The sequence below is a fragment of the Musa acuminata genome, chromosome BXJ3-4, assembly GCF_036884655.1.
Source record: "Musa acuminata AAA Group cultivar baxijiao chromosome BXJ3-4, Cavendish_Baxijiao_AAA, whole genome shotgun sequence".
Taxonomy (NCBI): domain Eukaryota; kingdom Viridiplantae; phylum Streptophyta; class Magnoliopsida; order Zingiberales; family Musaceae; genus Musa; species Musa acuminata.
Window position 1 is genome coordinate 1,942,586 of NC_088352.1, and position 15,058 is coordinate 1,957,643.

General features: G+C 45.1%; 2 protein-coding genes across 2 annotated transcripts; both read right to left on the reverse strand.

Annotated features, from left to right (window-relative positions):
- Window positions 1-431: 431 nt before the first annotated feature.
- On the reverse strand, window positions 432-4,305 carry LOC135635142 (probable xyloglucan glycosyltransferase 2). Its single transcript, XM_065146013.1, has 6 exons — window positions 4,106-4,305; window positions 2,753-4,019; window positions 2,128-2,436; window positions 1,740-2,030; window positions 1,547-1,660; window positions 432-1,463 (listed from the first exon to the last, which is right to left on the reverse strand). Exons 2-6 carry the CDS (start codon window positions 3,485-3,487, stop codon window positions 819-821), a joined length of 2,094 nt encoding a protein of 697 aa, XP_065002085.1. The 5' UTR covers window positions 3,488-4,019; window positions 4,106-4,305; the 3' UTR covers window positions 432-818.
- Window positions 4,306-8,458: 4,153 nt separating this feature from the next.
- On the reverse strand, window positions 8,459-13,258 carry LOC103980283 (glutamate receptor 2.7). Its single transcript, XM_009396624.3, has 5 exons — window positions 12,547-13,258; window positions 10,298-11,604; window positions 9,898-10,210; window positions 9,399-9,805; window positions 8,459-9,320 (listed from the first exon to the last, which is right to left on the reverse strand). Exons 1-5 carry the CDS (start codon window positions 12,818-12,820, stop codon window positions 8,736-8,738), a joined length of 2,886 nt encoding a protein of 961 aa, XP_009394899.2. The 5' UTR covers window positions 12,821-13,258; the 3' UTR covers window positions 8,459-8,735.
- Window positions 13,259-15,058: the final 1,800 nt, after the last annotated feature.

Genomic DNA, 15,058 nt, shown 5'->3' on the forward strand with positions numbered 1-15,058 from the left:
GAAGCAGAGCATCAGGATTGTTGCTGGGCAAGAGCAGATACACAAATAGTCTATTATCCTAAAATTATGGATATTAGATTTCAAAAATAATTTACTGGGCTTTTTCAAAAATAAACATTGATCTTTGGTCTAATATTATTGAATAATCATCATCAGGACCAATGTACTATCATTGGACCAAGAACAAGATTTAAAACCAAGTGATGCAGCAGGCAGGCAGGACAAGAGATGCTCATAGGGGACCAAAGTGGCAGAATAAATGCCTCCTTGCCCCTCTCTCAATCAATCCAACACATCAAGGAGATGTCGACTACTGCACACTCTCACCTTCTGCCGACGGTTCCTAAAAGGTCAAACCAAACCCCCAGCCATCTTCCATCCATGACAAGGAACAAAAAGAAGCAAAAAGTAGTGGACAACTGCAGCAGAAATCAAGGCAACAAAGCATTGAAGAATCTCTTTCAGCTGGATGATGAACCGATCCAATGCAAGATATGTGTAGCTGTTTTATGCTTGTACAATGCAGCCAAAATCTACAAGAACACCGAATTGATCCCATGTATTGACAAGGTTTTTATGGAGAGTGACAAGAATTTTATACAGGACTTTGAAACAATGATCTTATTGTTCGGGAAGAGATGCAATCCTCCATTCTCTCTTGTAAAGAAGATCGAGCCAAAGCAGGAAAACTTCCAATGAACAAACTTGAGAATTCCATTCTGCACAAGTCAATGCCAATATAGATTTCATCACTGTGGTGTCGGAACGGCTTATACCCTCAACAAATGGGTGCTCTCGCCATCCTTTTCTGCGTCAGGTCAGCTCATCTGCTCCCCAATCAGATCGAGACCCACGAGAAGGAAAGACATGCCCTGGAAGAGCAGAAAATAGAAGTGAATTCCCTGAGCTGACAGAAGACTGCGAGCGGCTGCCGTGAGGAGGAGAAGAGACAGAGCCAGCTCCTTCTTGTAGATTTTGTTGGCCTTTCTCGTGGGTGATGGAGCTTTCTCGTGCTGTTCCTTCAGTCTGTTGAGCTCGCTAAGTTCACTCTCCGATGCTCCTTTATGGAACAGCGGAAGGCTTACGATTTTTGCCTCCCTCTCTGCGGCAGTCAGCAGGTCCGATTCTGACGACCTGCCTGCTTTTTTGGTGACAACCCATTCATATGAACTCCCCAGTTTGAATAATCCTGAGACCATGGCATTGAATTTGGTCACAGACATGGTGTTCTCAAAGAGAAGATAAGGCACAACGAAGGGGAAGGATCTCAGTGCTGGGAGAATGTTGAGGAAGGACATTATGACCGGCACGTAACATATAACCCAAACAGGTAGTTCAGCCTCTGGAACGAACATGGTTAGGGGAAGAATTACACAAAATAATGTGAAAGAATAGAAAGGAAGGATCAACTTCCTTAGGAGAAAAAATAACAGGATTAAGTTTGCCTTCTTCCATATCGATATCTGCATCAAAGCCATTGTTGGAATTCTTAGAAACTTGAGTTCCAGTTTCATAATTTATGTTCATTCCTAGGGATCAAATGTACCTTTGAGGTTATAATAGCTGGAAGGCACAGCCGAAATAAATGCATTGGGCCAGAATGCCATCGGTGCTGCTGTTTCCGATAAGCCTCATAGGATTCGGGTACTTCACAAAGGACCTGGCCAGCACATGGATGTCAGCCAAATAATTCAGAATGGAAATCGAGCAAGAGAGTTGAAGCTTGATGTGGTAAGTACCTTCACATCATTTAAGAAGATGAACTTCCAACCATGGAGGTGGGCACGAACAGCTATGTCCATATCCTCCACGGTTGTTCTCTCGAGCCAACCCCCAGAATCCTCCAACGCCTTGATTCTCCACACGCCCGCTGTCCCATTGAAGCCAAAAAAGTTCCAAAAAACACCATTTACCTGTTGCTCCACTTCAAAGTGAAAGCAAAGGTTGATGTTTTGGAGACGAGTTAATAGGTTCTCATTCTTGTTCACGAAACTCCATCGTGCCTGAACTAATCCGAGCTCAGGGTTGCCCTATATTGATATAGAAATGGCAAATTAGTGCCTAAAAACACACGGACGAACAGCTGGAACTTGCAAACGGTACTTGACAAGCTAAATGTGGCTTTACCTTGAAATGTGGAATGGTTAGCTTAAGGAAATCAGGATTTGGTTGGAAGTCAGCATCAAATATTGCAACAAACTCATAGTCCCTAACATATTCACAGCTCATTGCAGACTTGAGATTTCCAGCTTTGTAACCAGTCCTGACCAACCGATGCCGATACACAATATTTACACCTCTCTGACTCCATTTGGAAACCTCTGTGCTGATCAATAGCTGGATGGTCTCATCATCAGAATCATCAAGCACTTGGATCAGCAAACGATCTTTAGGCCAATCGATTTGACAAGCAGCAGAAATTGATTGCTCATACACCTGAGGCAAACTGATATTCAGCAATCTTTTCTGAAGAAGAAATTCTCTGGTCATCTTAAATGATAAATCAACTCAAGTAGTTGATTGATCATTATATCCATTTTTCTTGTTAAACAAAAGCAGTTTACGAACTACAATTCCAAAAATTCTTCTGATAGATTGATCATTATATCCATTTTTCTTGTTAAAAAAAAGCAGTTTACTAATTACAATTCCAAAAATTCTTCTGATAGAATTATGTGCAGCAAAAAAATCTATCCATTAGATCACATAAGTAGGAGGGAGAAGAACTACAATTCAAAAAGGAGCGTCTTACCTCTCTCTCATTGCACATGGGGATCTGGACTAGTACCATAGGGTACATATACTCTGATCCATCATCTGAATTGAATGGGTCACTCTCTACCCTTGGCTTAATCTTCTTGAACTTGATCCAGAAGCAACCAAGGCACAAGATCAACCTATCTGCAGACTGTATAACAAACAGAATTATGCACATATATGACAACAGCTGAATTGGATAGGCAATGTAGTCAGCTCGGAACGAAAGCCAAGAGAGGTAGGCCGAGTGCATCCACCCGTGGATCTCGGTCGCCTCCGGTATGTGCAAGCTCTCCGGTAGGCGCAAATCGGGCTTCTGGAAGTGCCATCCATTCAGGTACGCGACCAGCTCAAATGCTAGAGCAACCAAGGAGAACAACAAGAACCCTCTAATGAACCTTAGCATCAAATGGCCTTTGTCAGGCTCGTCACTCTGGGTGGCAGCTGCTCTCCGGAAGACCAACCGCCTCTTGACGACTCTAGGAAGCGCCCAGAGCACGGCCGCCACCGAGGCAATGCAACCGACGGCATAGTGGGCTTTCAGGAGCAAGACCCAGGTGAACTGCTTGGCGTTCTTGTCCCGGCCCTTGTCCATAGACGGGAATGCTTCGGTGTCAGGGCCATCGATCTCAAGAACCGAATAGTTGGGGTTCTCCATTGTCACCACCACCGGGGTGCCCTTCCGCTTATCCTTCGCCCACCAGCCAGAAAAATCCAATCTTGGGGCCATTGCTTGCTCCCAAGAAATCCCTCCTCACCTTACGATGCGGAGAACCCTCAACAAGTCAGGCAATCTAGCAAATTATCCTTTCAAGCTCTGGCAACAAAATTGGATTTTGATGCCGGAGATCCATAATCTAGCTCACACTCAAGCATTATAAACCTAATGCAGCAAGTGAGAGAAGTAGAGATGGAACGCTGAGAAGCTAGGACCAGGGTTTCTTTCCTCCCTCGCTCTCTAATCTTCCACAAGGCAGAACTGTGGGGGAAGGCATCTGCAGTTGTAAAGCCTCAGAGCATGTGGACATTATTCAATGTCTTAAAACAACTCAAACTCCTACCCTCATTTCAACTCTGCCTGCTCTTACCATGGGTGGAATGTGATTCCCTTTGTCCCTTTCACCCCTTCTGTTTCCTAAGTAAATATAATCTCAGTTAGATGCTGCAAAATCTAGAACAAACAAACATGACTCCGGCGGCCTCAGGAAATGGCAAGTTCAGGTTAAATGCAACCAAAGAAAAAGGAAGCTCAAATTTGACACCTACATGCAAAAAGAAAAAGGAACCCAGTAAATTAGGCAAACTGCCGCTTCTAGATTGATTGAGCTGCAGAAGATAAGAGGTTTACCAAAGATGAAAAACTGCAATAGAACTTTCTCATCAAGCAAGATCCACCGGACAGTCAAAAGCGGCAACGCAATCCGATGAGATGGCTTTTGGGAAGCAAAGGATCAAACTTGGCCACTTTATCTTTTGCTTTCCTTTTTGGCTTCTGCTAACTTTACCTTGTTTTCTTGCTTCTCTCACCTCTCACCAACCCAAAGAGACCATATTAAATCCTGCAAGGAAAGAACAAACATTTCCACATGGACATGCTCGCAGGACAGCATGATGGGTGTGCAAATCTTAAATAGTCTGCTCTGTATCTTCTGCTTCTTTAGGATAGATTGTTGCAGGTCAATATTAAGTTAGTGACTACTTGTTTGGACATTGGATTAGGTAACTAAACAGGTTTCTTCTAATATGGTAGGAGGCAGGTCTTAATCATGGTTAATTATTAATGGAAAGAACACAATCCAACTCCATCTTCCACGAACAACACTACCCCATGAAAGGACAATACAATAAACATACACACAAGATATGCATTTGTTTGGTCACAATCAACAACTCATGTCTTCCTGGGATTGGCATGTTAAGAGGAGAAAGGTTCTCTTCCCACAAGAATAAGCAACAGTGAAAGAGAAAGAATAATGATCATAATCTTACCAGCCTTGACTCACCGATTAGGATTTAATTATCTTCGAGAGCAGAGCCTTAATTAGCCAACTGATCACTAATGATAGAGTGTAATTGTTGTAGACAAGTGCCCTTAATTAACTAATGATGGCATCTTGAGCAAGAAATGGGAACAATGGGCTTCACTGATGCTGGTCCAAGTCGGATTGATTACAGTGTGTCACCAAATCACTAAAAATAAGCTATCTGCATGACTTCTCTTTTCTTCGAGGCACCTTTCTCATTTGATGTTTCAGCTAATCAAGTCGTTCTTTGTGTTTGTACTGCTCATCTCAACCACTGTTAGCAACAAATGAAGAACATGATATTTTTGACCTGCCAAAGTACATCATTCCAAAAACCACACCAAACCTAACCCAATGGAGGTTGCCATTTGTCATGTAATCAAGTGATTAGAGCTTCATCAACTAGCCCCATAAACATGACACCTCAACCACAGGCTGAGCAAATGGCACAATCACTCTCTCAGTCAATGAAATTTTGTATGCACCTGCAACAATGTGTCTTGATTTAGGACTGGCTTATGGATTTCTAGAACATAATTCACATGTTTCTCCATCTGGTCATCATCATTTTGCCAACCTCCTGGTCTTTTTATTTATACAAATTACAGTAATCAAATTACATAGTTTGGTGATCATAATGTTTTCGAATTACTATCTCAGAATCGGATGAAAAAGGGTTGTGATAGCTTTATAAAACAATGCTGTGAATGATGTCTGGCCTGTGGCTATTTGACCTGCGAGGAAACCGAACCACAATCCCTGTCATTCCACCTTGAGAAGGACAGCTAAATGATAGTATTAATTTCTCTCTTTTTCTTTGCCTGACATGAAGAAACAATGTCATTTATTGTTATGACAAGACTGGCCACAACTCCTTTTTCTTGATGTGTTTGTTCATTGGACCAGGTCAGCATGTTCTTGGCAACACCAAGACACACCACCCACCCAACACTCAAGAATGTAGCTTATATGGACATGATTATGTGAGACTAGCAATTGGAAATGTTTTACATGTTTGAGGTTGATAATTGCACTCTTGCTTAAGGGTATTGATGAGATTTCATTTTTAAGAAAATTCTTATGTTGATGGAGGTCTACTACTGGTATGTTTTCTATATTTCTATATTTTCTACCAACTGAGAATATGTCGGGACAATATTAAGTCAATTCCTCCCTCGTAACACTCATGATTAATCCTATATTGAAAATGGGTAAAATTTGAATGAAGATAATTGTAACACCCCTGATTAATTCCACGTAAAGTGGATAAGATTAAGATTAAATTTGATGAGTCTACTATTATTAATTTTAACTTAAATATTTTGATCAGTAGTTTAGATCAAACGAAGTTGATAGACCAATTAACCCATCAGACCTAAATCATGATATTTTTTGTATTAAAGCCTGATGAGTTAATTGACCAATAATTCTATCTTAACGTGGGACTAATCAAGAGTGTTACATCTTCGATCTATCTTTTGTTGACCAATAGAGATCACCGACGCTTCGGCCTAACGGGGCCGAAACGTCGGACAACGTCGGCCGTCATCAGTGTCCACCGCCCTTGTATCCAAGCAACCGTTGGATTCCATCCCCGCCGGCCCCGCCAACGTTGGTGTGGGCGAGTCGCGTCACCCACATCCCCAAACGCGAAGGAGTAAGACGTCAGCCGCTAACAACGTCGGTTTCCATAGTTCCCCCGGTAATTACACGCCCACCCTCTCCTTCGCGGTCATGCGACGGCATCATCCCTTTCGAGAAGTAAGACAGCAGTCTCCATCCATTTGGTTGGGATGTCAGGACTTCGTCTTGTATGATTTCATCCTAATTTATCTCGGTCATATTTATAAGATCATTCAAATGACTGGGTATCGGAGCAAAGACGTGACCGCTAGCAGAAAGCCTTCTGCATCAGCTGTGCCATCAACCTCAAAGCCCTCTTTGTCGAGCAAACACAAACGCAAAGTGAAAGCCCCTTCACATGAATCTTGCAGGTAGAGCGCACCTTTCTCGAGCAGGGTACGCCGGTGAGATCTACTTTTGTAGTTCCTCGCATTCTTTTCTCCGGAGTTTAGAGTACCGACAAACCACCCTCACGAGAAAGAAAACCCAGCACAGTTGACTTGAAGTTGATTATTAGAGTCAACACTGTGGCAGGAATGAGTGCGTTCCCACCAAACTCCACTGTGACTTAGAATAGACCTTCCATTTTCCAATCTTGGCCTCCTCTTCGATCGATCTCCACATGCACCGGGGCTGCAGAAACCAGTGCTTGCAGATGCCATCTTTTGTTAGGTTGTACCTCAGTTTTGTCAAACGATGAAGCAAGCATCACGTTGTACAATCTGCATGGGAACTGATAAAGAAACCCTAAGGAGTACTCCCTGTTGTGGGGAGGAGGAGAAGTCCACGTAAACGGTGGTTGGGGATTCATCTGCATGCACGAAGGAGTACTACTGGACCTTCACGATTGCAGCAGGACAAAGCTTTGTAGGACCCACTCGGGTTCGAGCCAATGTTTGCATGCATCTTTCAAGTGCCATTCTTTCGATCCTACTAACCCCTAACCCTACGCACCTACGTGAATTTGTCAATCGTAAATCCTACTTATGTTCGATCGAGTTTGACGAAGCAGATGAATCGGTTTAGTTTCACGATGAAACTCATGTGTACTCTCGCCCAACATTGACTTGAATCAAGTGGTAAATCAGGTTATCTGTCATCAAAAATTACATGCTAACTCTCCCGAAACACCAGTTAAGCTTTCACAATCTAGCAGAGTTTCTAAATTATTAGTCATGCAAATTAAGATTCACTCTGTCACCAATCAGGACTTAATATTCTATCATTAATGTACTTAATCTTCTATAACATATAGTGATTATAGAATGAATTATGTAAATAGATAATTCTAAACTCTTAGTATTCATTCTAAACTTTTTAATCGTCGTTAATTCTTTCTCTCCTAATACGAATAGATGTTGACTTAAGCATCGAAAGAATTTTATCGGATATATCTCCATCATAAGTTTTATAAGAATCATCCAAAATTAGATAGTCAAATCTTTCTAAAACATGAGAGAATTTTGATCGCCTCATGTAGAGTTCCCCAAGTGGACATTTTTCCTAGTGGGGCTCTTGGATTAGCCTTTAGAATGGGTTTTTTGCAAGTCCAAATAATATTAAAAAATAGAAATATGTTAGTCAATTTTGTCATGTCAATCATAATAATATGTATTTTATCGGTGCATGAATCACTAGGCTACTTGTAAAACCATAAAAAAAAAAAATTTTAAATACCATATGCAATGCATATCATGTGTTTTATGTTAAGTTCATGATGTTACATTTTTCTAGCATTATGAAAATTTTAATAAATGTTTATGCTTATCAAAATCTTATTACAAGATTTAATAAAAATAAATCATGCGATGCATGATGAAATAATGTTATGAATACTAGCAAAGCCTAAATTATATTAGAAATATGAGGCCTTACATATATTATTTGGATGTATGAATTTGTTTACACTTTCATTGACATATTTATTATTTATATTTTAAGTATGTATTTCAATTACTTAAATGCATGATTCATTAAATGAATTATATGTTATTATGAATGATAATAGTTTTCTAAAAAAAAATATATCATGATAGTCTTCATAAAGACATAAATGAAATGACTATTGTCATTAAATCATCGATAAAGATAGATCTAATGTTGTTTGTTGTTCTCTCATTCGTTAATGGACTGCTCTCCCCTCTCAATCGGCCTCCATTAGGACGAAGCACGTTTGGCTGATATCTGAATCAGTTTTATTTCTTTATATTTCCCTTCTCTAATCACATCATCACAACAGTCGATTCCTTCTTGGCCTTAAGAGAACGTCAACGGTCGCCGAACTCAAATTGCTTGTGAATCTTGGCCTCACTCGATGAGCGTCACCGTTAGTTATGCTGCTTCCCTGATCTCTGCCATTTCCACAGCGGCATAGTGATATGGGCTACTTGGCTCCGTGGACGACATTCCTTCTTCCGGTGAAGCAAAGCTGAAGTCGGAGCGGTCGGATACGCTCACAGGGCTCTGTGAACCAACCGAGCCATGCAGCCCTGCCGCATCCCCAGGGCGTGCAATTTGATTCAGATCTTCGTCGTCCAACTCCCCGTAGTCATCCCTCTTCAAGGTAAGGCAAGGGCGAGACCCGTCGACGTCGTGGTAGTGCTTCAGCACCGCCACTATCTTCTTCCAGAGAGACGTCTTCTCGGAAGCGGCAGTTCTGAGTCCATCCCATTCGTGGTAGATGAACTTGGCCAGGCCGATCAGTAATGCGAGCCCCGAGACGGCTCCGGTGATGAGGAAGAGGCCGCCGAAGCTCCAGAAGGCGAGACTCGAGGAACTGAGGCTGTTGCTCTGCGGTGTGCAGTTGGTTCGATCCCCAAACCATTTCTTCTCGATCGCTGCCATCTTCTCCCCCTCTGTCACGTTCAGGATGGCCCTCGAAACGTCAGGTACGAGCTGCGATCCTCGAGGAAAAACCTGTAGAAGACGAGATGTGATACCCCTGAAGCTGGAGCGGAATCCGGAATCTACGATGTCACGGCAAGAAGGACTCACGAAGCCGAAGCCGTCGGTCTTGTAGATCGGACCGACCATGGTGAAGTCGGCACAGTGTTGCGAGAGGAAGAGCTTTAGGTATGGTATTTCGTCGAACACTGCGTCGACACCTCCATTAGCGCTCCCCTTGGACAGGGCTTCTGCGTACTGGTCAGGCGTGCTGTAGTTCTTGAACTTGTGATCTTGGAACCCCATTCGCTTCAGCAACCCGACGGCGTAAGATCCATCTTGGTGGCCGATGTACGCCCCGGAGCTCAGCAGCTGGTTCACGTCGGTCACCGTCGGCTGGAGCTGCTGCACGGTCAGTATGGATGTCAGGCTCGCCGTGTAGCTCGACGTCAGTATCAGAACCACGAACGTGCACATGATCACTGCGAACCTCGTCAGGTTGCTCGTCAGCTTCTCCTCTGAAAACCAAATCCAACATCGAATGGCTTAGCGAGAGTTTGTCATTGTGTACTTGGATCGTATTACAGAGGTCTCGGTGATGGTGATGTACTGTGCGTGAAGACGAGGATGGAGAAAGCGAAGTAGAAGATGGTGCCCAGTTGGTCGAGCGGTTTCCCCGCGAACTCCGGGTTCTCCTGGCGCTCGATCACCCACACCATGAGCCCAGTGAACACGAAGAAGGCCAAGCTCCCGAGCCAGAGATCGATCGGCAAAGGCTCCAAGAAGATCCACAGGTCCTTGCTCTTGGCGTCCTTCACCCGCACGACCATCGACACCCCCGAATCGGTGTACGGCATCGTGAAGTCCACGAACTGCGACCGGTTGGCGATGATCGTCGTGTCGCCGACCACTGCATCAAAGTTCTGTTCATCATCACGAGCAGTCAGATACTTGGGAGCACGGCGGCGTTGACACAGTCATCAGCACGCTTCATGCAGCACTGCACGAACCTTGAGGAAGACCTGGTAGACAAAATTGTCGTAGGATTTGGAGGAGTTCGCAAACGGGATGTAGTCGAAGGTGACGGCGTACGGAAGCGAATCGATGACGGCCTGGAAGACGTCGATGCAGAAGCCGGTGACGCTTGTCCGGTTGGTCATCGCGTCGGTTTCCACCCTCACGAACTGGTCGAATCCGTGCTTGACCGGAACGGCGATTCGAAGCCTCTTCCCATCGGTGGGTATTTCCCAGCCTTTCGGCACCTCCGTCGAGTCGCCCGGCCAGACGACGGACTTGAGGCCGGCGCTGGCGGTGGAGTTGAGATGCTCCGAGATCCCGTTCTCTGGAGTCCAGAATGCGACCGTCGTCTCGCCTTCTCCGTCAACGTTGACTATCTCGAAGGCCGATGACTGGAGTTGACCGTCCACGAGCTGGAACTCTCCGGCCAAGCCACGGAAGCGGGTGTCGAAGATGGCGTTCCGGAGAGCCAGCCCGGTCTGGCTCACGCCAAGCCGGGACAAGTCGGTCGAGTCATTGCCGGATCGTGAGTTCTTGAAGGCGGACCTCGCCGGATGCAGCTTTTCGACGGCCATCGCCACCGCCCAAGCCGTGTCGTAAGCCCACAGTTGGATGACCGAGGGATCGGCCGGCTTGACGGTGGGATTGTCCTGCCGGAATCTCCACCTGAACCGGGCTGTGAAGTTGGTGACCTCCTTGGATCTGTTCACGTAGTGCCGCACGCCGATCAATCCCTGCATCGCCTCCAGGACGTCCTGCCGATCGAGCAGCTCGAGGACGCTAGTGACCCCGTCGGTGGCGATCCACACGTAGCCACGGCTCATCATTCCCAGCTTCTTGGCCCGTCGGAAGAGGCGGAGGGCGAGGTAGGGCAGCATGTGGACGATGAACACCCGCGCCTCCGCGGCCTTGAGCTCGCGCAGCACCCCGTCGAGCTGGGCGTCGGTGGCCTCGGAGGGGATGACGCCGCGGTAGGGGACGCGGGCGTCGACGGACTGGAGCGCGTCGGTGAGGAAGGGGACAATGCCGGTGCCATACTCGGTGTCGGCGTAGACGAGGACCGCCTCGCGCCAGCCGAAGTGTTGCACGACGCTGGCGATGGCGGCAACCTGGGAGGAGTCGTTGGTGGTGGTGCGGACGAAGTAGGGAGTGTGGGCGGGGCAGAGGGCGGGGTTGGTGGCGGAGAAGGAGAGGACGGGGACGTGAGTCCGGTCACCGAGTTGGATGAGGAAGGCGGCCTCGGTGGATGTCATGGGGCCGATGATGGCCTTGACTCGGACGTTCTTGAGCAGGTCAACCGCTGCATCCAAGCATGAGCAGCAGAAGGGTGAGCAACTAAACAGGAGTGAAGCAGTTGGTTAGTTGATGCGACGGTCACAAAAGTTGACCGGTTCAAATCCGTCACATTGGTCAAGCCAGCAGAAGTTTTGACTTTCAAAGAGGAGAACCGATTGGTTCGCTCCTCCGACTTGGCATCGGCCCTTCCACACAGGTGTGTGTGTCTCTTTCTTCCACCGACCGCGGAAGTTCTCATAGTACCCAATTTTTTTTTTGCTTTCCCTCAATAGATATTATTGTGTAGGATGAAGATTGATATAACAATAAAAACTTGAATAGTCCACATTTAATAGTCAAAATTTGAGCGTTAATTTTGATTAAAATCCACATGCATAATTCTCAGTATTTTTTCCAGCCCACACATTTAAGGAGGAAAAAAGATGCACCACTACGTAATGACTGACATATCGTGCAATTTAAATGCTTTTATTTGAGAATATAAATATCTCTAGCTTTGGTGGTTTAATAAAAGAGAAAAATATAAGTGATTTACCGACAATTACTGTCTTCTAATTAAAACAAATCAACTACGATATATTAACTCCTAACTCTCGTCAACAAAAAACAAGACTGGGAATGAATGGTAAGTCGAGTTTATAAAGATTTGGTCTCTTCCACCGTCGATCTTCTCTCCACAACCATCGAAGCGACAAATAAGAAAAGATTTCGAGCGCAGGCAATCAAGCAGACATAAGGAATCTTTTCACGTGCATTATATTTATTATGTACGCTTCGTAGCGTATGGTCCACTTAATCTTCTTTTCCGTGAGCTTATCTAAACCTACAGCGTGGCTGCGGCAACAGTAGTCCTGACGGATCCAAGTCAAGGAAGGTGAAACAAGCTTGCGAGAACGCCAAAGAAACGACCGACTACTTCTGCTCTGCTTCGTGGTAGATACAGTACCTGCTGCTGCCGCGCCGACGGCGTCTTTGTCGGAGTCCCTGACATGTAGAACCACCCTCGTGGCGTGATCTCCATGGAGGGCGTAGAAGTCGTCGATGGCCATGGAGATGCTCGTCCGGCTCCTCTTCCCTGTCTCGGTCCCGAGGTCGAGCACGACGCCGACGTCGACCGACGCCGGCGACTTCTGCGCCAAAACCAGTGATCTGGAAGCACGGTGGCTGGCAAAGAAAGCGAAGAAGAAGGCGAGGAAGAGAGAGTGGAGAGGGCTTCCCATCTACGCCTACAGCATCCCCCGAAACCAGCAGCAATCTACTTCTCCTGCCTTATATGAAGCTTTCTTCTTTGCTACGCTAGATTGGACCAATAAGTCAAGACAGGTGAAGATTACGACTCGTTCGGGATAGAATATTGATATGGTTTCCGGTGCAAAGGGTCATTGACTATTTCTTAGAAGACCTTGACCTCAGTGGTTCTTGGTTTCCTCCTTTCACACTAAGAGGGACTCTTCACCGCCCTTTTCCAAAGTCCAATCCACATACATGTAACTAATACGAGTGTGACGCTTCAATTAATCTCATGTCAGACATGTATTATGATCTACAACACCACTTAATTTGGATATATTAATTACAACATAGTTGATGGAGGAGTAATGACTGATAAGCAAGATAAAAGTGCCTTTGCACTGACCGGAGCCACCAGCTAATCCTTTTATGGTTATCTTTGATGGAATGCTTGGACTAGACGAAACTTTAGTGGCGATGGTAAAAGAGAAGGTTGTCCAACAAAGGCCTGACAATGGTATGTTACCCCGAAAATTCGGTAAAAGAAAATTATGTATGTACAATCTGATAGAATTGAGTTCATGATCATATTTTTAATCTATCAATATATATTGTGGGAAACAACTTTGAGACGTGGCTTTGGGGCCGATGCGGCTCGGTTCGGTTTCGGACGACGAGGATCTCCCTGGGGCGTTCCTTGAGCCCGCTGAGGTGGTCGGGCGCGGTGGTCCGATCGGGACGGTGTAGCCGTCTCCTCCGGACAGAAACTCCTCGCCTGCGCGTCCGGCAGGGACCTTCGGCTTCGCACCTGTACAAAGGTCGGGCCGGGGTGCTCGGCTTGACCCCTCCGACGATCAAATCAGATGATGTGAAGGGAGTTTCAGATTAAGAAGTCTTTTTGTGTGTCTATTTCTTTTCCTCTCCTCCCCACCCCGTTCAGAATGCAAGGGTATTTATAGGGAAGCTTACTGTTTCTTGATGTACCCGCTTGCAGGGGGCAGGCTGGTAGCGTCTGATACCAACATTGGCGTGGCATGAGGAATCGAGCCTAGGCAGGTGTTAATGCGTCTCGACCGACGTTCTGATCTGTTTGATCGGGTGCTGTCGGGTCGATCGAGACGTGAGGCGTCATCTGGGGCAGCTGACGTCAGCTCGGGTCTTATCATAATTACTATCATCGTCAATATATTTACTAGTTAAATTAATTACATCATTTTTTTCTTTTGGGTCTTTGGGTATAGTAAGAGGAGGGCTGATAGTGATCCCTAAGACGAAAACGAGAAAGAAGTATCGATTAGATCCCGACGATGACATGCATCTTGATCCCAAACGATATATTATTTTTTTGAAATATTAATTTTTTAATATTCATATAGGCTTATAATATAATATTTATCACACCTTAACAAAATGGGATTGATGAAAGAAGTAACCACATACTTATGAACTAAGTATAACGAGCAATTTTAATTTATCTATATCCCTTTGAAGTAAAGCAAACAGAATTCCATCTAAACTTACTTCTAAAAGTCCTTTTGAGTTGTGAAAACTGTAAATACCAAGTTTAAGTCATTTACATATATGTGATTATCTTAGTTAAATTGAGGATTTATAATCCTTATATGAAGAAATTAGACCCAAAAATCGTCAATGATTTTTTAATTAGTTATGCTATTAACTCTAATTATTTTATATTTTTTAATTATATAATTCAGAACAAAAATCTGTATCTTCTTCTTAAATGATTTTTGGACGAGATTTTTAACCACTAAACTCATCGAATTATAAGAAATGAACTGCAAAGACGAACTCCACAAAGCCTGAAAACTTTGAAATGTTAATGCATTTTGCTAAGAGAAAACATCGGAGACTTGCTTCACATAAGCTTCTCGGAAAAATAACTGTCCGAACAGAGATCAATTCTGATCAAACAGCACATTAGTTACCACTACATCTAATTCAAAGCGCACGCATGAAGAGTAGAGCGATGGGAAGGAAGAAAGGAACTCGCCAGTCGACGCACGCGACGTTCGGCGCCATTGCCGTGAGACGCGCGATGCCGTGCTCGACAGCGGCGATGGCGTTGACGGTGGGATAGTTGATGATGAGGCAGTCCAGGTCGGACCCACGGCCTGGGACTGGCAGTGGCAGTGGCAGTGGCCCTAATCACCGGGGCCGTGGGAGACCCGGCGGGGAGAGGTCGGAGGCGGCTCCGAAACGTAAGGAAT